The sequence below is a fragment of the Chanodichthys erythropterus genome, chromosome 13 (genome assembly GCF_024489055.1).
Source record: "Chanodichthys erythropterus isolate Z2021 chromosome 13, ASM2448905v1, whole genome shotgun sequence".
In the NCBI taxonomy this organism is placed as follows: domain Eukaryota; kingdom Metazoa; phylum Chordata; class Actinopteri; order Cypriniformes; family Xenocyprididae; genus Chanodichthys; species Chanodichthys erythropterus.
The window spans coordinates 2,295,031-2,318,272 of record NC_090233.1 but is presented as its reverse complement, the minus strand read 5'-3'; the positions used below and the strand labels follow the sequence as shown (position 1 = coordinate 2,318,272).

At 40.6% G+C, this 23,242-nt stretch overlaps 1 protein-coding gene across 2 annotated transcripts in view; it reads left to right on the top strand.

Moving 5' to 3' along the window:
* Nucleotides 1-1,041: 1,041 nt before the first annotated feature.
* Nucleotides 1,042-23,242, top strand: part of LOC137033686 (mitochondrial fission 1 protein-like) — a 37,388-nt gene continuing 15,187 nt past the window's right edge. The window contains exons 1-2 of one of the 2 annotated variants that reach the window (XM_067405867.1): nucleotides 1,042-1,211; nucleotides 1,456-1,588. In XM_067405867.1, the coding sequence (XP_067261968.1) occupies nucleotides 1,167-1,211; nucleotides 1,456-1,588 (178 nt within the window). In that variant the 5' untranslated portion in view covers nucleotides 1,042-1,166. Of the gene's footprint in view, nucleotides 1,212-1,455; nucleotides 1,589-3,115; nucleotides 3,210-23,242 lie in introns of those variants that run through there. The other variant, XM_067405869.1, reaches the window with a different exon arrangement.

The window sequence follows — 23,242 nt, the reverse complement described above, 5'->3', positions numbered from 1 at the left end:
GTTTTTTTTTCCAACAGGTCAGAAGTCGCATGGCGCTTCATTTTGACTGGTAAGCGCACCTGTCAGATTGGCTTAGTCAATCAATTTGCATATCACGTGATCCCATTTTATGTTCCCTTTTGCGAACACATTTTAGATTCGCACGTCAAAACTCGCACTTTCTAATTATTTTCTGTGTGCGAAGGTCTTTGGGTGTTCAGGATCGAGGGACTGACACCCTATTAAAACCCATACACCTATGGTGAAGTTCTTTTTAGACATTTTTATATTTTGAGTTGGATCTTTTCAATAAATTGGCTGAACCTTTTCACAGAGCAGGTCTGAAGAAATTGCTTACCATGGGCAGCTTTTCCTAAAAGCCATTAATCGAGCTACGATCAACTTAAGCTTACGATGGTTTTGGGAAACGCTACCCTGGACAGTTCATTCAGGAATCGGCCTGCTAAACTATAAACTTAACGACTTAAAACTGAGATCAATGAGCCGGGGATTTGGAGGGAACCGAAGATATAATCCAGCTATACAATTCTTTAATAGCAGAAATGTTACAAATAAAATGTACTTTAAATGTGTTTATGACTTGGTATGACATTTTTATCGATACGCATTTGAAAGTGAGCTAGAAAATAGCATTTTATTAAGACATGCAAAATGCAATGTAAATGAACTGTAGTAGGCCTATTGTTTATTGAAATTGCAAAATATAAAATAGTAAATAATGTTCAACAAATCATTGGCTGCAACAAACTGAAAGTGGACTTAAGAACCCATTGACGCAGTAATTAAGATGACTATTCTATCTGAAATGTGAGATGGTATACTTTCGTCATCAACGTAAGTTTTAACTGTAGCTTAAATTGAGCTTTGTAATGCTTCTTAATGACTGCTGCTTTCCAGACAGCTCGGAATTAGGATTTTTTCCCACCTCGTTGTATCATGGCGACATCATGTGGTCAACATGTGAACGTGGCGTCTGAAACTCACTAAAGTGGGACATTAAATTTAGGATGTTCCCACGTCCAACCTCGTCTAGAACGCAGCAATAATGAAACTAATGAAAAAAATCAGAGAGCTATTATTGTTTGACAGACAATCCACATACACTAGAAATCGTCTGCAATCATGTGACTTGAATATCCGGTAAACACATTATTATTTCCGTTACAATGGAAGCTGTTGTTGGTGAGGTTGTTACACCAGAAGATCTGGAGGTAATTTGTTGTTTTTTTTTTTTTTTGTTTTTGTTTTTTGTATTTACTTTTTTTAAGTGCGTGAAAACTTCCTCTCTGAATAAATGCGGTATATAGTCCACATCTGCCAGATGCTCTGTAACCTCAGATTAACTGTCATTACATAGGCTACATGAGCGTTTAGAGCTTTTTATTTGGCCGATGATAATTTGAAAGCTAGTCTGTCGTGGACACGTTGTCAACTTTGTATTATTTTTATTTACAGAAATTCGAGAAGAAATACAAGGCAGAGTTATCACAGGGGTCTGTGTCTAAAGATACGCAGTTCGAATATGCGTGGTGTTTGATCAGGAGCAGACAGTCGGAGGACATCAAGAAGGGAATAGTGCTGCTCGATGGTAACTGCATCTGCTTTTTAGCAAACAGTGTAACTTGTAACCATTCCATGAAAAGCCACTACATATAAGATTCGTAATTTACAAAGATAATCTTTGGCTTTCATATCTTTCTGATTATGATCTTTGAATTTGTGAGGTATCATAATTGACACATTAACAACCGTCACCCCCTTTTGAAAATGAAAGGGTTAAAAATTTAGAGAAGTTTGTTTACTGTAAAGCAGATGTACTGAACTAAACTTTTTTTATTAAATATAAATATACTAAAAATAATTTTGACTCTAAAATTGCTAGAATATCTAATATGTCTAATCAATTTTTTCCAAATTTGAAGTTATCACAAATTTAGCTTCAATTGAGAGTTTTAATAACCTTTTTTTTAAAAATATTTTTGTTTTGTTTTGTTTTATTTCTCTGTTCATTTTTATCTGTCTTTCCATAAATTATTTTGTTTTCTCAGAGCAGTCCTGATAACAAAACATCTAGGAAAATGTCCTCATTGAAGAACAACTGAACTCTTGGTTTTATTAGATTAAATCAAAGAGGTGCTATTTAGGACTGTCATGCGATTACCAGTTTTAAGCTAATTAATTACATGATGTGCCGATTAATTAATGGCACATCAGTTTTGGCTGAGAAATTACCCCCAAAACAAAATTTAAAGTTATTATGTACCCTTTTCACATTTCTGGGGTTCTCAGAAGTGGAAGTCATCATAGTTGGGTAAACATCTATGGTGGTAAACAGGAGACAAACTTTACTAGATTTCCAATGATGATAATGCATCATCACAGTTTGTGAAAAGGGTCTATTGTGTTAGATGAGAAAAGCACTGAATAGACAGTGCAAAAAGTAGTTTTAGAAAGAAATACCTTGATTCAACTTAGAATTTATTAAACATAAACTTTTAAGGCTTCAGTGTGGCCTTAACATTTTTTGTTTCTTCAGAAGCTGCATCTGAAGTGGCATTTAGGTATATATACACAGATTGTTTAAGGTATATATACACAGATTGTTTAATGCAGCTCAGAGGTGGTATTAATATGAATTAAAAATCAAACTATACTCTAAATATGAAACTAAAACCACCAGTAGGTGGCAGCAAGTCACTGGCTGCATCCCAAAGCTGAAAAAGGCTGCTTTTGGACGATGCATTTAAAGACTATAGATTTAGAAAGATGCTTCACTCCTATTAGTTATAAATGGGAGAAACTGCAACACGCAATATGGGAGAATATGTCCCGCATTCTAAGTAAAAGAGCCAATCGCTGATTGATAAAGTCATTGTGTCACTGCAGCTGCCATTAGAAGCTCCTGTTCCCATAGAAACCTGAGACTCCTGCCTAGGACTGCACATGCACATTGGCTCATCTAGCCTGAAAAGAAGCTTTTCTATTGCTATTTGAGCATAAGAAACAACATTTATTGGACAGTTCATGTCAAATTTTGTTGCTGATTTGAAATATGTTATTGTGAATTCGCCAAGCAGTTTTTAACATTTCAGGATTCCCCCATTTAAATATATAGGTCTTGGATGCCCGAAATAGCTGCCCGGAGGCATTGCAAATATGGCCGCCGAATGAACAGACTTTCCTTGAAAGGGACTTTGATGCATTCCAAGGTAGGAAGGCGTCAAGACACGTCTGAAACTCCGAATCCAGTGTTGGCTTCAATTCCTGTCTCCTGAGATACCTTCATTTGATCAAATTATGAAGGCATGTATACTTCACAGCCTATGATATCACACAATCCTGTGCATCTCATTTCCTGACAGTTGAGCTAAAAATAAATATGGCATGTGAAAGTTGTGGTTGGTGGTCAGTTTGTGTGTAAATGTACATTTTGAACAACTTTTTCCACTTTTGATGTTATTTCTAGCAAGAAATTTCTATTACAGTAATTAAATATTTGCTTAGTTATCACCAAAGCACAATTTATTTTGTTTTAAACCTTAAAACCATTACGCTGCCTTAGAAGTCTGTCCGAAATCAGTTTCGTGAGGTACCTTCTTGCGAAGCTTATTCGCAACTGAGTGAATATTTAATTGCTACAATATTATTTTCTCACTGGAAAAGACATCAAATGTGGAAAACATTGGTTAGAAATTAACATTTATATACAAACTGACCACCAACCGCAACTTTCAGATGCCATCTTTATTTTTTAGTCACGGAATGAAACGCACAGGATTGTGGGATATCATAGGCAGTAAATGATACATCTATGCTGCCTTCAAAATTCAATCAGATGAAGGTATATCTCAGGAGACAGGAAGTGAAGCTAACATTAGGGGTCCTATTTTAACGATCTAAACGCAAAGTGTAAAGCGCACGGCGCAGGTGCACTCAGGGCGTGTCCAAATCCACTTTTGCTATTTTAACGAAGGAAAAACGGTCCGTGCGCCGGGGCACATTTTTGAAATGGGTTGTCCCTATTCTCTTAATGAGTAATGGGTGTAACGTTCAATAAACCAATCAGAGTGTCATCTCCCATTCCCTTTAAGAGCGAGATGCGCTCGCGCCATGGCGGATTGCTATTTACATGGTGGAATTTGTTGGCGGAAAAGCTGAACGCTTTTCAAGCGAAGAAACCGATCTGCTCGTGCGCAAAGTTAAACGTTTAGTTAGAAGGTAAACAAAGTTACATTTTTATATTTATGTAGCCTACACAATAATATTCTTTTACACTGTAATCCTTTTGTTTTTAATATTTGGCATGTTTGTGTGATGCGCATCCCTGTGTGTAATAAGCAAAGTCGACGCGCCCAGAGGCGCAGTTTCTACCAACGCGCTCTAACAAAAAAATATTGCGCCATTGGCTTTAGACTTTAGACCAGGTTTGAGTTGGTCTATGGCGCAGTCTATTTTCAGCTCCTTAAAATAGCAATGCGTCGGCAATGCGGCTGAACACACCTCTTTTTTAGACCAGCACGCCCATGGGCGCACTAACTGGCGCAAATGCATTTACTAATTTAAAGACGTGGCGCTGAACGGGAAAACGCGAACGGCGCCGGACGCAAACTAGCAAACACACTTGCGCTGCGCCTTGCGTCGCATTGCGCCAGGTGTATTATAGGGCCCTAGGTTTGGATGTGTCTTGATGCCTTCCTGCCTTGGAATTCATCCTTCGAAAGCAGCATTTTTAAGCTTTCGGATGCAGGCGTTGCCTGATAAGGCAGCAAGGCTACTAGTCAGCCTTCGGGCACAGCCACTGTTTTAATGAGTGAGTCATTCAGTCATTCATTTAACCAATTCATTCAAATGGCTGATTAATTCAGGAATAAATCAAGTGGCTGTCTTAATGAATGGGTCACTGAGTCAATTCAAGTGGATTCATTCAGTAACGAGACACCGCAGTAGGTTGCTCGGAGATGCACAACAGTTCTGCTTTGGAACTGTTTTCTTTGGCGAAATTGAGCAAAAACAGACAATATTGTGTCTAAGATGAAACAATATTAACTTGTTTATTGAACTGTTGTATAAAATCAGTATTTTTAAAAACAACGAAACACACTTACTCATGTGATATTACTAAACTATATCATTTGATATATCAAATATATCTATGAACAACATTTCAGTTCTGTTGTTTTATATACAGTGGGTACGGAAAGACCCCCTTAAATTTTTCACTCTTTTTTATATTGCAGCCATTTGCTAAAATAATTTAAGATCATTTTTTTCCTCATTAATGTACACACAGCACCCCATATTGACAGAAAAACACAGAATCGTTGACATTTTTGCATATTTATTAAAAAAGAAAAAAATGGAAATATCACATGGTCCTAAGTATTCAGACCCTTTGCTGTGACACTCATATATTTAACTCAGGTGCTGTCCATTTCTTCTGATAATCCTTGAGATGGTTCTACACCTTCATTTGAGTCCAGCTGTGTTTGATTATACTGACTGGACTTGATTAGGAAAGCCACACATCTGTCTATATAAGACCTTACAGCTCACAGTGCATGTCAGAGCAAATCAGAATCATGAGGTCAAAGGAACTGCCTGAAGAGCTCAGAGACAGAATTGTGGCAAGGCACAGATCTGGCCAAGGTTGCAAAAAAAAATCTGCTGCACTTAAGGTTCCTAAGAGCACAGTGGCCTCCATAATCCTTAAATGGAAGACGTTTGGGAAGACCAGATCCCTTCCTAGAGCTGGCCGCCTGGCCAAACTGAGCTATTGGGGGAGAAGAGGTAAAGAAGAACCCAAAGATCACTGTGGCTGAGCTCCAGAGATGCAGTTGGGAGATGGGAGAAAGTTGTAGAAAGTCAACAATCACTGCAGCCCTCCACCAGTCGGGGCTTTATGGCAGAGTGGCCCGACCGAAGCCTCTCCTCAGTGCAAGACACATGAAAGAGTTTGCTAAAAAGCACCTGAAGGACTCCAAGATGGTGAGAAATAAGATTCTCTGGTCTGATGAGACCAAAATAGAACTTTTTGGCCTTAATTCTAAGCGGTATGTGTGGAGAAAACCAGGCACTGCTCATCACCTTTCCAATACAGTCCCAACAGTGAAGCATGGTGGTGGCAGCATCATGCTGTGGGGGTGTTTTTCAGCTGCAGGGACAGGACAACTGGTTGCAATCGAGGGAAAGATGAATGCAGCCAAGTACAGGGATATCATGGACGAAAACCTTCTCCAGAATGCTCAGGATGTCAGACTGGGCCGAACGTTTACCTTCCAACAAGACAGTGACCCTAAGCACACAGCTATAATAACGAAGGAGTGGCTTCACAACAACTCCGTGACTGTTCTTGAATGGCCCAGCCAGAGTCCTGACTTAAACCCAATTGAGCATCTCTGGAGAGACCTAAAAATGGCTGTCCACCAACATTTACCATCCAACCTGACAGAACTGCACAGGATCCCCAAATCCAGGTGTGAAAAACTTGTTGCATCTTTCCCAAAAAGACTCATGGCTGTATTAGATCAAAAGGGTGCTTCTACTAAATACTGAGCAAAGGGTCTGAATACTTAGGACCATGTGATATTTCAGTTTTTCTTTTTTAATAAATCTAGAAAAATGTCAACAATTCTGTGTTTTTCTGTCAGTATGGGGTGCTGTGTGTACATTGAGGGAAAAAAAATGAACTTAAATGATTTTAGCAAATGGCTGCAATATAACAGAGTGAAAAATTTAAGGGGGTCTGAATACTTTCCGTACCCACTGTATCAACTATAAATTTTGCTACTTCACCAAAAAGATTGACTGCTAAAAGACATTATACAAGTGCCTTCACGCAGTTAATTAGTAAACTATCAGTTTGTTATATCGGCCTTTTTCATGCTATAGCCAATATGCTGATACATCGGTGTATCTCTAGTCAAAACTAAATTGGAAGTACAAGAATTATGTAGTGATTGTCGTAGTGACCGAAAAATATAAACAACGTGAAACAAAACTCAAATCGCATTGGGTGCATCCTGGAATGCTTTTAAACCGTACTGAAGGAACACATTCATGCTGGACTCTAGTTTGTTGCTGTTTTATTATACATTTCTTTAGGAGTCTTGCATATATTGCTTCTTTGTTTTATCTGCAGTACAAGTAAGAGTTGAGTATATTATTAAAGTGCAATTTAAGTTTTATTATGTATGTTGTATAAAGATGTTGAGCTTTAGTAATAAGACTTTTAAAAGTATAACAGTGTGATAACATGGCTTTCATGGAGTTTTTCTGTTTAAATGAGTGACCCTTCAGGTCAGGGTATTCAAGGGTCCATGTGAGAATCACAAGGTGTGATTGAATCACAATTTTTATTGTTTACTAGTTTTTATTGTTGAATGAAATGTCATAATGAGTGTTGTAAACAACTTCCTGTTTATACCATATTTGTTCAAATTCCAAGCCTTTCACTCAGCTGCTTATTAGCAGCTTCACAATAAGCTATCTAATCACATCATTACGTTAAACATTACTCAAAGCATGCGCTTATTTCACAACTTCATAAGCGCCGTGGCACTTGTTATCTGGATTCTGGATGACTCTCTGTTTCGTATCTGATAGGAGGGGCAATGAGGAGGTTATAAATGGTATTGTTTGGTTTATATGGAGCCCATGAGTTTGATGCAAAGTGAGCAATGTTACTGCAGTGACACATTCATGGTTCACTGTTTATCAAGGCATTTGTATACACTCTCCATCCCATACTCTGCTGGGAGGCCAGTAGAGCCAGCATCTGAAGTACAATACTCAGCTTCTGCAGTTTTGGAACATAACTTGGTAGACATTACAGACTTTTTTCATACTAACCAGTCATGTTTTACATTTTCACAGTAGATTAAACAAAATGGGACTTAAGATCTGTCATTGTTAGTCTTTATGTGATTTAGCCTATTCTGTAAAGCTTAAACTGTGTTTTACATGACAAGCAGTATCTCAGTAGTATCTCTGTCCACCATGCCCTCTTGAGCTCTGACACCTGCAGCACCAGCCAATTCATTCACTGGTTTAAAGGTGCCGTAGAACGTGTTTTCAAAAGATGTAATATAAGTCTAAGGTGTCCCCTGAATGTGTCTGTGAAGTTTCAGCTCAAAATACCCCATAGATTTTTTTTTATTTTTTAATTCATTTTTTTTAACTGCCTATTTTGGGGCATCATTAATGTTATTATATTATAGTAACAATTATTAGTAATTCAGATGTATTTCTTTCAAATAAGTGAGTATATTATTAATAGCTGTGTTTTGTTCTTCTCAATACTTATTGTGATTAATAATAGTTAATACTCTCTATAAATGCATCATTGATGACTTTAAGTAAAGTGAAAACATAGGATGCAATTTTCCTAAAGAAAATGTCTAGAAATAATGAAGATGTGCTCATTATACATTTTAAGTTGTTTACTTGTAAATGTATCTAATGAACAATAATTCCTGTAATTATAATGAAAACAGAAATCATTAATACAAACAGTTGGAAAAAATGTATCTTTTTTAATGTTACATACTTGCAAAACACTGCAATAATATACAAGTATAATTCCAAACTGCTATTAGCAATACCATGCATATGGATGAGGAGATATAGATTTTAACACTATTCATGACCTCTAATGCAAACAAGAGTCTATGGAACTATTTTATATATGATCATTTATAAATCAGTGTATAAATGATTATGAGCATGCAATTATAAAAATAATATAAACGTATCTATAACTGTTCTTATAATGCAGTATAGGTCTTAATGAGTCTTTATAAATATATAATATATAAATTATATATACTGGTCATTAATAGTAATACTTACTAAATGGGCCTTTAAATCATTATAAGCATGGTATTCATAGAAAGTGTTACCAGATCAATAACATTTTAAAGAATAATAATGCAACATTAGGAAGATTTAATGATGATTAAATTAATACATATCTATCAATGACTAGAATTCATAAGAGATTACCAATATGCTACCAATGTGGTGGATAAGGTCAGGATTGGCCAAATAAGACTATATGCTGCTTTATTTAAAAAGCAATGGCTGAGCACTCTTCAGTACAGTGATAGTCTCTTTGCTAACTAGTACATGCAAGTGTACTTGTGCTATTGCTAACTAGCAGTTAACAGTAAAAGAGTTGAGTTAAATCAAAGATTCTGTTTTTAATAGTGTAATGCAATTTAATTATGTTTCAGCTACACAAAATATTTAAGTGGAATTATAGTTTAATTTAATATTATGTGGAGTCAAATGGAATATGTTCACATTATGAAATACGTTATCATGAATGTTAGTTTTACGTAACGTAACATGCCAACAGTGTGCCTGAACACACCTCATCATGGGTGTACAGATGGGTGCAAATGCATTTACTATTTAAACAACGTGATGCTGGACGTGAAAATGATAACTGCGTCAGGCTGAAACTAGCAAAAAACACTTGTGTCACGCCACATTGCCGGATGTATGATAGGGCCCTTAAGCCACCTTTCCACTGCACACAACATTCGCATCCGATTGTCGCATTTCGTCCCCTAGTGGCAGTCGTACGGAACTTTGAAATTGGTCGTGAAGCGACCGTTACCCTCGGCTTATTCACCATGATAAACTGAATGATTTTAATGAATGTAACGTTAATGCATGTATTAATATATCCACACAAAGTAAATGACCCTCAATACATCTAAAATAAAAACAGTAGATTTTAGAGAGCTAATCAACGTAAAATGGATTTTATAATTTTTTTTTTTTAAATTCTGAAATAACTATTAATAACCGCCATTTTACAGAAATAGTGTTTAAAGAATAATGTTAAAGTGTTAAAATGTTGGTAATTCTAACTTCACGCTAATAGTTTTGATTAGAATACATCATATCCGGTCGGCCAGTCGCATATGGTCTAGCCGCAGAAGTTCAAATATTTCAGCGCATCCAAAGCTCAAATCGGATCCGAAATTTCTGCATTCGCATATGATCGGAACTCCACGCAGTACTACTCTCCATTGGAAATTAATGACTTCTGGTCCAACGGCTGTCATTTGTTGTGTGCAGTGGAAAGGCGGCTTTACAATTTTATAAATCATAAATGAAGATATTTATTCTTTGTAACCTGTGAAAAATATTAATATTAAAAGGTAATTATTTGTACATGATTGTATGGTTTTTTGTTTTTTTTTTCTCTCCATAGTGTGACTTTTGGGGAATTGTAGTGAATCAAATTAGGTCAGTTTGACCAGGACTATACAGGCTATAACCAGAAATTGAACAGTGCTTGAGGGTTAACCAAAAACCCATTCAAAAAACCCATTGACGTTGGGACAATAGAACCGGAAGTGCAAAAATGCTAACTTGTTTCCGCATTTTGACCTATAAATTTACGTCATACCTGCAACCACTTTATTGGTCTTGAGTATTTAAATACATTTATAGAGAAATATGATGTAGCCTGAAAAAAAAAAATTCAGTCAGAAGAATTTTTGTTTCAATTCCTGTTTTAAGGAAAATATATTACTTGTTACTTGGTTACACCACATAACATATTAGCATCATTAAATTCATCTCTAAAAAAATTTTATAAAAGTTTTTCAAAATCATGTGAAACCAACATGAATAAAAGGAGTACATTACTAAGAAAGGCACATGTGTTTGTGCCTGTAATGTGTTATTTTTTTCAATATGCCTATGTAGAACTTCAAAAGTTTAGAATGGTGAAATTATATTGTAATATTTACTGTGCACCGCTCTGTAATGGGATGTGCGAGCCGCGTGTCGTCAGTTCAAAGCTCACTAGGACTTCTGTATGCGACAGTCTCGGGCTCAACCACAGAAAGAGAGCCCAGCAATATAAGTCTGTTCAAAAGGGTCAAGGTCCATATGCTTGCAAGCTCTGGCAGTTCAGCAGTTAAATGATATAAACACAATAAAGAATGACGGCACTTCTAACTCCCCGTCCCTACCTACACTCACCCTGTCCCCACTGTCTATCTTCGACGCTGGTGGCCCTAACCAACCCTCCCAACAATAGATGAGTACCGCTGTCCTATTTCGACTTGTAAATTGACCGACAGCAAGCCCACATCCATTCTCTTTTGCACTCTTTTTAATCCTTCACTCCCCAGTCTCTGAATACACAGTGTTCCTCATTCCCCAATCAGTCTCATTAATTAGTTGTCAGGACGATATTTCAAATACAACACCCATAACAACTGTATTCCCAGGCTTGTGAACAGGCCGTTGTCTAGGGCCAGCAGACACTGATGCTGATCCTTCCCTTGGTCCTTCCAAATTACGAGGGAGCACTGGTGTCCTTTGATGAACCCCAACTGGCCCCCAGAGGGACCTCTGACTGATGCTCCAACTGGTCAGCCACCCCTCTGACTTGTACACGAGGACTCAGCTCCCTCCTGTGGTAGGACCAAGGGTGCTGATGTTCCTGAGAAAGAAGACCGAACATAAGGTTTGAGTCGGTTAAAATGTATCACTAACTCAGGACCCCCCTCTGCTAACACCACGCGATACAATACATTAGACAAAACTTTATAAGGGCCCCTGTAACACCTTTTGTAATTTTGGACAAATGCCTTTTTTCTTGACTTACACCAATTTCACCACAGAATAGAACTGCAAATTAGCCTGAAGATCAAATGTCTCCTTCTGCTGCCCAGAGGCTTCAGCCTGATGTCTCTTTACTGCCTCTACCACTGTGGATAATGTGTCTGCCAACCCAGTCACATACTCACTGGCTGACAGAAACTGCTCCTGATGAACTACATTCAACATCACGTCCAGACAAAGAACAATTTCCTGTCCAAACAAGATTTTGTAAGGTGTAAACCCTGTACTGGCATGGACACTACTTTGATACGCCATCATAACATATGGCAATAGACAGTCCCAGTTGGTTTGATTCTCAAACTGACTCAACATTGACAGTAAAGTTTGGTTAAATCGCTCCACTAAACCATTAGATTGTGGCTGATATGGGGAGCTACACGTCTTACTCATATACAAAAATCGGCACAATTCTTTAAACACGGTAGACTCAAAATTGCACCCCTGATCAGAATGAATACTGTGGGGAGTGCCAAAATGACATCCACTCCTCAACCAGGACACAAGCAACCGTCTGTGCCTCCTGGTTGGGAAGGGGAAATGCTTCAGTCCATTTAGAAAAGTCACAACAAGGATGTACCTATGCTTTTTTGACGTCTCCGGTAGAGGCCCCAAAATATCCAAGGCAATACATTTGTGAGGACGAGATGTAACTGAAGGATTCATTGGGGCACAGGGGGGCTTTCCATGCATCTTTCAAGAAGTACAATCTACACATTGCCTACACCACTGTCTTACATCTGAAAACCACCATGGCCAATAAAAACAATCTTTTACTGTCTCTTGCAATTTCTGAATACCAGGTAGACTCCCGTTACTGAGCTATGAAGCTAATTTAACACATATGCTGCCAGCACCTTAGGGGGCACCACCTGTATCTTTGAGGCTGCATCTGAGTAAGGTGGGGGCACCCGTACCAACCGCTGATCTTGCAGCTGCAATTGGCCCCATACAGAACTATACTTCTTCAAGGCAGTATTCTGCTGAATTTCAGCACTATTATCATCTGAGACCTCCTTGAGATGGATTAAGAGAGCCAATTCTGGATCATCTCGCTGGGCCTGTACCAAATCATCACCCTCCCCATCATTCTCTTCCCTCTGCACCACTTGGGGGCCCTTTCTAACAGCACACACTGATATAATTGGCCTCTGAATAGGGCCAATGGAGCCTTCTTCCTTGGCCCCCACGTAAGCTGGTAGCCGTGACAAAGCATCTGTATTGCCGTGTTGCTTTCCAGAGCATTGTACAATTTTATAATGGAAGCTTGCCAATTGCTCCACCCAACGAGCTAGCTGACCCTCTTAATCCTGAAAGTTATGCAACCATCTCAATGAGTTATGGTCTGTGTGCAACACAAACCTTTTACCTAGCAAAAAATGCTTAAAGTACTTTGTGAAAGTCACCATCGCCATCGCCAACAACTCTTTCTTCGTAGTTGCATACTTGCGCTCCTCTTTAGGAAGGGCCTGACTGGCATAAGCTACGATACGCTCCAACCCACCCTCCTCTTGTGAAAGCACTGTCCCTACCCCCACATCACGTGCATCAGTGTCCAATATTAAGGTTTTATTGGGGTCAGGGTAAGCAAGCACAGGAGCAGTAATTAAACTAGCCTTCAACTGATTGAAGGCTACTTGACACTGCTTGCCCCACCTAAATCGCCTCCCCTTCTCGGTCAGTTGATGTAATGGATGTGCTATATCCGCAAACCCCCTTACAAACCGTCTTTAGTAAGAGGCCAAACCTAAAAAGCTCCTCACTTGAATGTATGAATGAATGAATGATTATATAGCGCTTTCATATGTACTACTGTACACCCAAAGCGCTTTACAATCATATCAGGGGTCTCTCCTCATCCACCACCAGTGTGCAGCATCCACTTGGATGATGTGACGGCAGCCACAGTACAACGGCGCCAGTGCGCTCACCACACACCAGCTGTAGGTGGAGAGGAGAGAGAGTGAAAGAGCCAATTCAATGGATGGGGATTATTAGGAGGCCGTGATTGGTAAGGGCCTATGGAGGGAATTTGGCCAGGACTCCGGGGTTACACCACTACTCTTTTTACGAGAAGTGCCATGGGATTTTTAATGACCACAGAGAGTCAGGACCTCGGTTTAACGTCTCATCCGAAGGACGGTGCTTGTTACAGTACAGTGTCCCTGTCACTTGTTTCGGCAAAAATTAATTAGCTGACATCACTAGTAAGAGACAAACCTTAAGAGAATTCACTTTATAAAGATTTTATTTCTTGCAAGAAAGAGTCCACAGTCAATGTCTGCCCCTAGTGTGAACTAAGGACACAAAGGAGCCCACAAACATTTATACTCCAAATGTCTGAGCAACTCTCCTCAGTACTTTTCCATACAGGATGTAGGTAACAAACACACACACAGAAATGGCCTTCCGTTTTGTCTCAGACTATTTTAAATTAAAAAGCAAGAAACACAATGGTCCCCCTTCTGTCTTAGAACTTATTTAAATGATCCGACACCCTTGGTTCGGGAAAGCTCTCAGTTTGGATGTCCCATCGTTACCCCCAGACGCTTTGTCTGTTGAGCTCAGAGAGGTGTTTTGCATAGCTGAAACAGATATTGACTTCTGTGTGAACTCAAAAATAAAATCTTTTTCTGTGATTAAATTTTCCCCAACAATTCCCCCTTTTATCATTCTTTGATAACTCACAAGGAAAATTTAAAATGTGTAGATATAAAAAAAAAAAATAATAATAATAAGAAAAAAATAAATAAATAATAGCAATTATAAAGGTATTTAAAAGGTAATAAAAAGTAACTAGAATGTACATTTCCTGAAGAAAATGTGAATGGTGCTTGCAGTGGCAAAATTCGGCACCCGGTTGCTAGGGTGCTGTAATTGGTTGCTAGGGTGTGGCCATGAAGTCACTACTTATTGGCAGCTTGATAGGCCGAGTCAAAAGAGCCCAGCCCCAAGTCTCTATGACCTTCTAAACCAAAGATATGATCTCACAGATTTGGCCCCCATGTTAAGTCTATGGGAGTTTTTTCAGCCGTTTTTTTCGTACGCTGTGCGAACATCGTACACCCGATCGCTTAGAAAAGTCATAGCACACCTCTCCTCAATAAGCCGGTCGATTTGACACCTCATTCGTGGGTCTACGACAAACGGTGCGGGACGAGTTACGCGCCAAAGTTTTGTTCAGGTGAATAGTAATTACAATACTAGAATGTACATTTCCTGAAGAAAATGTGAATGGTGCTTGCAGTGGCAAAATCGGCACTCGGTTGCTAGGCGGTTGCTAAGGTACTTGGGGTGGTTGCTAAGGTGTTGCTAGGCGGTTGCTAGGGTGTTCTGTGTGGTTAGTAGGCGGTTGCTAAGGTACTTGGGTAGTTGCTAAGGTGTTGCTAGGGTGTTCTGGGTGGTTGCTAGGCGGTTGCTATGGTAACCCGGGTGGTTGCTAGGGTTTTGCTAGGCAGTTGCTAAGGTACCCTGGGTGGTCACTATGGTGTTGCTAGGCAGTTGCTAAGGTACCCTGGGTGGTCACTATGGTGTTGCTAGGCGGTTGCTAGGGTGTTCTGGGTGGTTGCTAAGGTACCTGGGGTTGTCACTATGGTGTTGCTAGGCGGTTGCTAGGGTGTTCTGGGTGGTTGCTAGGCAGTTGCTATGGTAACACAGGTGGTTGCTAGGGTGTTTTGCTAGGCAGTTGCTAAGGTACCTGGGGTGGTCACTATGGTGTTGCTAGGCGGTTGCTAGGGTGTTCTGGGGGTTGCTAGGTGGTTGCTATGGTAACCTGGGTGGTTGCTAGGGTGTTACTATGTGGTTGGTAGTTGTCACAGATAGTTACTATGAAGTTTCTATAGAGTTATTAGCATGTTCTTAACCCACTTTAGCACTTAGCTAATCACTATTAGCATGTAGCTATTCACCGCTAGCATGTGTAGCATGTTGGAAGTCCAGTTGGCTAGCATGAGTCAAAAGAGCCAACCGCCATGTCTCTATGATGCTCTGATGCAGAGATATAGATCTTGCTAAGCGGTTGCTAGGGTACTCTGTTTGGTTGCTAGGGAGTGGCTTGGCAGCTACCAATGATGATACTCCAAAGGCTGCTTGACAATATAAACCAACCCCCATGTCTTTATGATGTTCTGATGCAGAGATATAGATCTTGCAAAACGGTTGCTAGGGTACTCTGTTTGGTTGCTAGGGAGTGGCTTGGCAGCTGCCAGTAATGATAAACCAAAGGCTGCTTGCCAGTATGAATGATATAAACCAAGCCCCATGCCTCTATGATATTTAGATTTGAAGATATCTGCCAATGCTTTAGTTTGCTAGGGTGCTCTAAATGGTTGCTAAGGCGTGGCTATGATGTCTTTAAGGTGATTTGTGATTGGCGGTTTGCTGCCTCGAGTCAAATGAGCCCACCCTCTTGTTTATACGACACTCCTATCCAAAGATATTAATTTGATCTTTTTCAATAGAAGTCTATGAAGCTTGTTACTAAGGTGCTCTATATGGTTGCTAGGGTATGGCTTGATAGTTTGATGATCCTGGGAGACTGATTGGTTGCCTGAGTAAAATGAGCCCACCCCCTTGTCTCTATGACATTGTAATCCAGAGTTATGTTCAATACAAAATCCCTATGTAATTTCCCATAGTAGGAAAAACACAGTACTTCCTGGTTCATGGGCACGGCTTCACCATAGTATGTCTATGGGGAAACTTTGGGCAGCTCTTGCGCCCCAGGGGTACAACTTACACCCCATTTTGAGATATGGTCTGACAGAGCCTGTCAGCCCCTTCAAACGTAGTAACCCACATGTTTCTATGAAATCCTCGTTAGGAGCTATGACTTGTCAAATATCGTCCCAATGTTAAGTCTATGGGATTTTTCGCCCGATTTTTCGCCCGCCGTACGAACATCATACACCCGATCGCTTATAAAAGTCATAGCACACCACTCCTCAATGGGCCGGTCGATTTGACACCTCATTCATGGGTCTATGACAAAAACTGTGGGAGGAGTAGCGTGCAGAAAAAAAGTGGAAGAAGAAGAATAATAAGTATGCGGGAGAATAAGAATGGAGCTTTGCCTTTGGCAAGCACCATTAATAATAAAACAAGCTAATTTAAGTCACTCATCACATTTACACTCTTCATTTCTGATTTTTTGTATAAATGATCATTCTCTTAAATTTGTAAATAAAGAAACATTTAGATATCTGGCTTCCCTAATAATAAAAACAAACAAAACAATACAAAAACAAAAAAATAAAAAAATAATTTAAAAAAAAAACAAATAAAAATCCCCTAATTTGTTTTAGGTGTCTCTTCGCTAAACATCTCATCAAATTCGCTCATCCACTCATTGTAATCGTCATAAACAGTTAGTTTACCCATTTGCTGAGACATATTGGTCTTCACCATTCTCTGTACTATGCTGGAAGTGCACTGAAAAATACATGGGTAAACATAGCAATACTAGTACCACTATTGCAAAAATTGGCAATACAGTGTAACATAGCCAGTGTCCCCAAACTCTCAGATTTGTTATCCACCCAAACCATGAATCATCAGCTTTCTCAGGTTCCCTTACAGCTGCTCTCATATGGTTTATGATGTTTGTGATGTTGTCACTGTAATCTGGAATGTGAAAACAACATGACATTCCCAACATTTTGCAAGCTCCTCCTTTTTCTGCCGTGAGCATGTCTAAAATCAGTCTGTTCTGAATAACTGCATCTCTGATCTGTCTCATTTCCTCATTCACCATTGTCATGGCATGTTCGGTGCTATTGGCTAAAGCTAACACACTCCATGCTAATCCATTAATTTTGTTTATCGTTACTGCTGTTCCCACCCCCAGAAAAATAGACCAGCCCACATTTGCCCCAGGTGTTGTCCACGGATCTCACAAGACATAACCATTGTAATGGTTTGGCAATGTCCCTATTTCAGAAACAATATCTCTTTTCTGTCTGGTCTTTTCTCCTTTTTCATTATCCGGAAAATACACAGATGTTCCCACATTCATTAAGGCTGGGTAACAGCAACCTGTCCAGTCTTTCTGTGGCATGAAATGATATGCTCTGTCACCGCAAACCCAAACTGCCGCAGGTGAAGTGTCACCTGGTTTGCTAAACGGGCAGGTAAAGTCTGTTGTGATACCGTCTATTACGGCTGTGCAGTTCCCTGTCGTTGAATTCTTGATGTCAATTCTGACTCTGCAGTCAGACCATCCTGTGTTCACGTTCAGCTTCAGTCTCTGTGAGCACACACACACATCTCCTTGAACATGCATCACTCTCAATGGTGGAATCAACATGTCTGTGTGATTATACCGTTGTGTTCTCTTGCAGGCAGATGTTGGATGTTTTGTTGGAATCTTCCCTTGCTCGATGTCTGCTGCAGCTCTAAGCACCTCCGTCATCTGCTTTGGGATCAGACAGTCAGTCTCATTTATTGTTGCAACAGTCAATGGTACTGTCTTCCAGGCGTGAGACATTTGCAGACAAAGCCAGCAGCTGGTGTTTATCTTCAGTTCCTGTTTCTGCAGCAGTGCCAGAGTGCAGGCTTTGTTCCCTTGGCATTTTGTCATTGCCTTGTCCACTTCCGGTTTTGTTCCCCCTTTTCCTACTCCTTCATTTCCCATCCACGCTGTTTCATCCCAGCTGGGAATGTCAGGTTCAAATGCTGGTATAACAGGTGGTTTCACTTGTTGTGGTGCTGGTTTACTCATCACCAAGCTGAATAAAGTCAGTATGCACGTGGTTACCTTTATGCCACACATTCCGGGCACTTGAAACCGGTGCCATGGTCTCACTTGCTCCATTCTTTACAGTTGGCTAAATGGATCACACAGTTGTACGTCCAGAACGTGTGAGGAAGATTAGTCTTTGATGTAACTTGTGCCTGGGTCTCTACTCTTGAGATGATAACGGCAAATGATGTTTATATTTGATCTCTACCCGCACAGACGTGTGCCTCCTGCTCCTCTCCTCTCGGCTCCTCCTCCCCGATCACTGGTGGGACCTTTCTGCAATGGTTCGCATGCACCCACGTCGCTCTCTCAGCTACCTTGACGGCGGTGTGTGTCGTCAGAAGCACGACAAATGGTCCTAACCACCTTTTCGCCTTCCAGCTCTTCCTCCTCAGGTCCCTTATCACCACGTAATCTCCTGGCTTGATGTTGTGCAAGGGAGTCTCAGCCGGTTTCCCCTGAGCAGCTTTCACCTGCACGCAGACATCAGACAACAGAGAAGACATTTCTTTGCAGTAATTCAGCATATTGTGCTCACACAAATCTGTGGATGGCAGCTGTTGTTTACCCCCTTCCATTCCCATGAATGGCGGTCATCCAAAAACAATTTCAAACGGGCTCAAATTTACTCTGGTTCTTTTTCTCATTCTCATGTACATTAACACAATAGGCAAGGCTTTTATCCATGTGAGACCAGTGTCTTCACAACATTTTGCCAATTTGTTTTTGATTGTTGCGTTTTCACGTTCCACTGCCCCCCCCTGAAGAAGCATGGTAACTGCAATGTGTTCTCATATCTATTCCCAAAAACTGACCCACTTGTTTTATTGCCTCGTTCACAAAGTGTGTTCCGTTGTCTGAACTTATCTTTCTTGGAATTCCCCATCTGGGAATTATTTCAGTCAGCAGGGCTTTGGCCACTGCTGCTGCATCCTGTTTGGAGGTGGGGAAAACTTCAACCCACTTTGACCACATGTCAACCATCACCAGGCAGTATTTCTTTCCCTCACACGGACTCAATTCAATGAAATCCATCATGAGATACTCAAATGGGCCTTCTGATGCTGGTTGAGATGCTAGGGGCATTTTCACTCCTCTCGCCACATTGTGTGTGTTGCAGATGACGCATCTGTTGCAAAAAATTTCAGCGACCACTGTAAAGCCCTTCGTGAACCACATGTCTTTCATTTGTATTACCATAGCCCCTTTGCCTCCATGGTCACGCCCATGGAGGCATTTAGCATAATGAGAGAAAAAATGTCGGGGTAAACAAGGCTTGCCATCCACACTCATCCACACATCATTCTCAAGTTTGCAACCACAACGTCTCCACAGGTTCTTCTCCGCTACTGTAGCAAACGCCTGCATACTCTGTAAAGAAGTCAAAGCATTTGTGTTAGTTTCAGATAATAAAATGCATTCTGGTTCCTTTGACTGCCGTGCTGCCGCGGCCTTCGCAGCCATATCTGCTCTTGCGTTTCCTGTTGAAATGAAATCTTTGTTGTTAGTATGCGCTGCGCATTTACAGATAGCAAGTTGTTTTGGCAAGAGAATTGCGTCTAAAAGAGTAGACACAAGAGAAGCATTTAGAATTGGCCGGCCATCAGATTTTAAAAAATTTCTATGTTTCCATAAAGCCCCAAAATCATGCGCAACCCCGAACGCGTATCGTGAATCTGTGTAAATCGTTACACTTTTACCCTCTATGAGCTTGCATGCTTCTGCCAGGGCTACGAGCTCTGCCGCTTGAGCTGAAAAATTTGATAGCAATGTGCCAGATGTCAATGTTTCGAATTCAGTGGTCACCGCGTAACCAACTTTGTTCAGGCCTGTCTGTGGATCTCTGAACGCAGAGCCATCCACAAACAGGATATGCTCACTGTTTTCGAGCAGTGTGTCCGAAAGGTCAGGGCGTGGGGTACATATCTGTTCGAGTGCAGTCAAACAGCAGTGATGTTCCTCCCCATCCTCCTCTGTTGGAAGGAGAGTGGCAGGATTCAGCACTGTGCAACGCTTCACTGTGATGCTTGGCATATCCAGCAAAATTGTGTGATATCTCAGCCATCGTGCTGTTGACAAATGTGAAGTCTTCTGTTCCTGCAAAATCATGGAAACAGCATGCCGAACCATTAATGTCACGTCAGAATACCCCACAAATTCTCTAGAGGCCATCACAGCCGGTTCAGCAGCTGCCACGGCCCTCAGACAGTGCGGCAGGCCTGCTGCTACTGGATCTAATTTGCCAGAGAAATAACCCACTGGTCGCATTCTGTCTCCATGTAGCTGCAAAAGAACAGAAGACATAAACCCATTTTTTTCATCAACCATTTGGACAAATGGTTTAGTTGGTACAGGTAGGCCTAATGTGGGGGCTGTGGCGAGCTGCGCTTTCATGTTGGCAAAAGCCTTCTCAGCCTCCCCCGTCCAATTAATCTTATCACATGACTTCAATTCCTTCCCTGTTGTCAGTGCTCTCAGGGGTTGCTCAAGAATCGCATAATTGGGAATGAATGTTCTGCAATAAGAGCACATCCCCAAAAATGACAACATTTGTTTCTTTGTGGTTGGTTTTGGTACCTCAGTTATTGCCTGCACTCGTTTTCCAGACAGTGATTTACTGTTTGCAGATATTATATGACCCAAAAATGTGACTTGTTTTTTTACAAATTGTAGCTTAGGTTTACTGACCTTGTGACCTTCCTGTGCCAAATGTTGCAGCAAGGTCACAGTGTCTTTCACACATGTTGTTTCATCTTTTGCACAAATCAAAATATCGTCAACATATTGAAGCAAAGCTCATCCAGGTGTCAGATTCAAATTTTCAAGACTTCGTCTGAGTGCTTCATTGTAAATTGTTGGTGATTCGCAATATCCCTGACACAATCTTGTGAAAGTATACCCTTTCCCTTTAAAATTAAATGCAAACCAATATGCACTGTCTTTGTCCACTGGTACGCTAAAGAAGGCATTCGCCAAATCTACCACTGAAAAGAATGTGGCGCTCTGTGGAATTTGTGACAAGATTGTGTAGGGATTTGGAACTGTAGCAGCTCTCGCTCTGACAGCTGAATTCACAGCTTGCAGGTCCTGCACAAAACGGCATTCAGTGGGCTGACCCTTATCTCTAATCTTTTTCACAGGAAAGATGGGAGTACGCACCGGTGAGGTGTCACATGGAACAATTACGCCTTCTTTTAACAATGTTTCAAAAACTGGTTCTATGCCCAAAATTGCCTCAGTTTTTAATGGATATTGTGGTTGGCAAGGTCTATAATCAGATTTGGGAGTAATTATCACCGGTTCGCATCCTTTAATCAGTCCCACATCATACTTGTGCTTTGCCCACAACTCGTGCCAGCCAGCGCAGGGTGTATGTCCAAAGCACAAATATTTGTCATACAGTCATTTTCATATGTGTGTTTGTCAACAGCGGTTAAAATTCGCTTCACCTCAATTTCATGCTTGCAATCAGATTTAAAAGCCCTCAATTTCTTACTGTACTCTAAAGTCTCATCGACCTTCTCCCAGTCATTTGTTGCAACACAGTGCTTCACAAACATTCCCATGTCACCCCAGGCCTGTGTGTTTTTCTTTGAAATTGATATGTGTGGCACACACTCTCCTGCTATCAAATAGAGAGGAAGCTGTTTTTCTGATAAGCCTACTGAAATCGCACACATTTTCTCAGTCCAAAACATTTGATCAAGTTTCAAAGTGTCTTCTTTTTGTTCAAACCATTGTTTTTCATAAAATTGATCTCGTTCTGTTACGTTGCATGTGACGTGCAATGCAAATTGTCAGGCATCATAAAATCTGTACCAAATGACAGTGTTCTATTTTTCCCCAATTCACAGATTGTTTTTGCCCACTCAATTTCGGTTATGTGCCATTTGTAAACCCATTTTGGTTCTGTTTTCAAATACATTTGCTCACCCTCTTTCATTACAATGCCCGAGGGATCTGCAACCATTACCAAATTTAATTTGCACATTAAATCTCGGTCCAGAAGGGGTACTGGGCATGTTTTTGAAGTTAAAAATGCATGCTTCAGCACGTGGCGCCCTTCTGTCTCACACTTTAATGGCACAGTGAACCGTTCTGTTATATAATGTCCTGATACAGACAAAGAACCATGCGTTTTGTTTGTTAGCGCTGGTTCACATGGCAAGTCACATGGTCGCAAAACAGATCGGGTCGCCCCTGAGTCTACCAAAAATGAAATCATTGTCCCTTCAACTAGCAGGGGATATTCAGGCATGTTTAAAAATCCCTTACTGCTATACATAATCAAACATTTGTCAAAATCTTTTTTGTTTGTTTCAGAAACACACAAAGAGGTGCAAGCTTTTTTTTCATTGCGGAGAGCATTATCAGTGCATGTGTTCAGGTGTGTGTGTGTGTGTGTGTGATATTAGTAAACGTGTACTTCCCTTTGCGGCGGTTTTTGCATCCTTGGCCGTGGTCCACCCGATCTCCTCCTGCTCTCCGCATCCTTTTTCTCAGTCAGCCTTTAGCAGTTCAGGGCAGTTTGTTGCCCAGTGTCCGTCCATTTTGCACTTCCTGCATTTTGTGCACTCACGAATAATGTGATCGCCAGCTCCGCACAGATAACAGCCATTTTTGTCTGAATTGTGTCCTCCTTTGTTCCCGCTGAATCGTCCTCTTCTCCTTCCTCTTTCGTTCGAACTGAATCTTTGCGGTCTTTGCACAGCTGCCAACTGCAATTCTTTTATTCTTGGCCTTTCCTTCCTTACCCTCAGCTCATCTTCTGCGTGCAAGGCATGTTTCATGATGGTGCTCACTCGTCCTTCAGTCCATTCAATATAGCTGTGTTTCACGGCTTGGGAAATTTCAGGT